This window comes from Pundamilia nyererei, unplaced genomic scaffold, assembly GCF_000239375.1.
Source record: "Pundamilia nyererei isolate P.nyererei 1_Seehausen unplaced genomic scaffold, PunNye1.0 scaffold00225, whole genome shotgun sequence".
Classification (NCBI taxonomy): domain Eukaryota; kingdom Metazoa; phylum Chordata; class Actinopteri; order Cichliformes; family Cichlidae; genus Pundamilia; species Pundamilia nyererei.
In genome coordinates this window covers 364519-366021 of record NW_005187626.1, presented here as the reverse complement: position 1 = coordinate 366021, position 1503 = coordinate 364519, and the positions used below count along the sequence as shown (strand labels likewise).

General features: G+C 51.7%; 1 protein-coding gene across 1 annotated transcript in view; it reads left to right on the top strand.

Moving 5' to 3' along the window:
• The first annotated feature begins 187 nt into the window (after positions 1 to 187).
• LOC102201291 (phosphofurin acidic cluster sorting protein 1-like) overlaps positions 188 to 1503 on the top strand; it is a 26132-nt gene continuing 24816 nt past the window's right edge. The window contains exon 1 of the mRNA XM_005748588.1: positions 188 to 503. Coding sequence (XP_005748645.1) covers positions 349 to 503 — 155 coding nt within the window. The 5' untranslated portion in view covers positions 188 to 348. The remainder of the gene's footprint in view (positions 504 to 1503) is intronic.

Here is a 1503-nt window from a genome sequence, read left to right as displayed (position 1 = left end):
CTGGATTTAACAGGAAGCCAATGAAGGAGAAATCTGCTCTCTTTCTAGTCCCTGTCAGGACTCTTGCTGCAGCATTTTGGATCAGCTGAAGTGGGACATTTTTATTTCATGCCTGGGTTCTCTGAGCATGAATGCTGAAGGTGGAGCTGAGGAGTGGAGGGCTCGCTCTGCTGGAAACCCAGAAGAAGAGACGGAGGTGTCTCCTCACCAGGATGTGCTGAGCAGCTCTGCTGTGTCTGCTCTTGGATCAGCCCCCCCTCCCCCGGCTCTCAGCCCCGCCCTTACTGGTAGCCGGGCTGGAGGATCAGCTCACGGCATCGCAGAGACTGCCGACCGGGAGAGGAAAGGATGGCGGCGGCTGTGGACCGAGGAGGACTCCGGTGGTCCACCGACACGTCAGCGGGGACCGAGGCTGCCGGGGAGCCAGACGGTCGCGGCCCGGTGCCCATGAACCTTTTCGCTACCTGGGAAATCGACCGGTCCTCCCCGAGCTGCGTGCCCAGGTAAGAGGATCGATGCCCGGGCAGAGAGGAGAGGACGACGGGCTTCTACACAGCACCTGTTTGTTCTGTGTGTGTGTAAATGTTTTCATGTGTGATCAGTAAAGATGCAGCAGGTGCGTTCAGGTGAGTCTGGGGAACTCGAGCCTCAGTGCCTGTAATTACTGATGAATGATGATCTTTATCATTTCCATGAACCTGCTCATGCAGAAGTCCAGACTTTGTTCCTGTTGTTTTAGTTTGTGTTCATTTTTAGTTTCAGTCCAGTCAGAGGTGTTTGTACAGCGTGTGACTGTGGACGCTCACAGGGATCCTTCTGCTGCTGAGAGCTGTTCTGTCTGCAGTTTGTTAAACCTGAATTGGCAGTGTGAGTCTCTCAGAGGTCTGTGGGTGTTTTATGATCGCACACACCCTGGCATTGTGCTGTATACCTTATTATTAAGACTGATGCCCTTCAACCTGCTGATGCGTGCAGGTGAAGCCCGTCCAGTTGTTTTGTCGGTGATGGTTGTAAAACACCGTGTTTGCACAATAACGTGAAACTCTCCTTTTAAACTGATCAGGTGCAACAGAAGGGAGAGCAGGGCTGTGCCTGCTGTCATTCAGCAGTTCATCCACAGGATGACAGGATGGTTTCAGACTTCCTGATGTCAACTTAAAGTCAGATCAGCTTCAGTGCTTCCTTTATTACTTCCTTTGGCAGAGGAGACACCGGAGCGTCCTTTACGCTCTCGTAAAGGATGCTCAGATCATGAATCAGATCAATCTCCTGTCGAGTTGATCTGATGTAAACTGTCGGTGGTTCAAAGTGAAGCTGCTCCTCCTCACTGTCCCGCAATGCTCAGGGGTTTCACCTGGTTCTGGCTTATCAGCGGTGTTAAGACCAGAGACACCTGCAAGGTCATGACCTCAGTGATTACATCAGCTTTCAGCAGCCAATTAGAAGTAGAGATGGACCGATCCGATATTACGTATCGGTATCGGTCCGATACTGACCTAAATT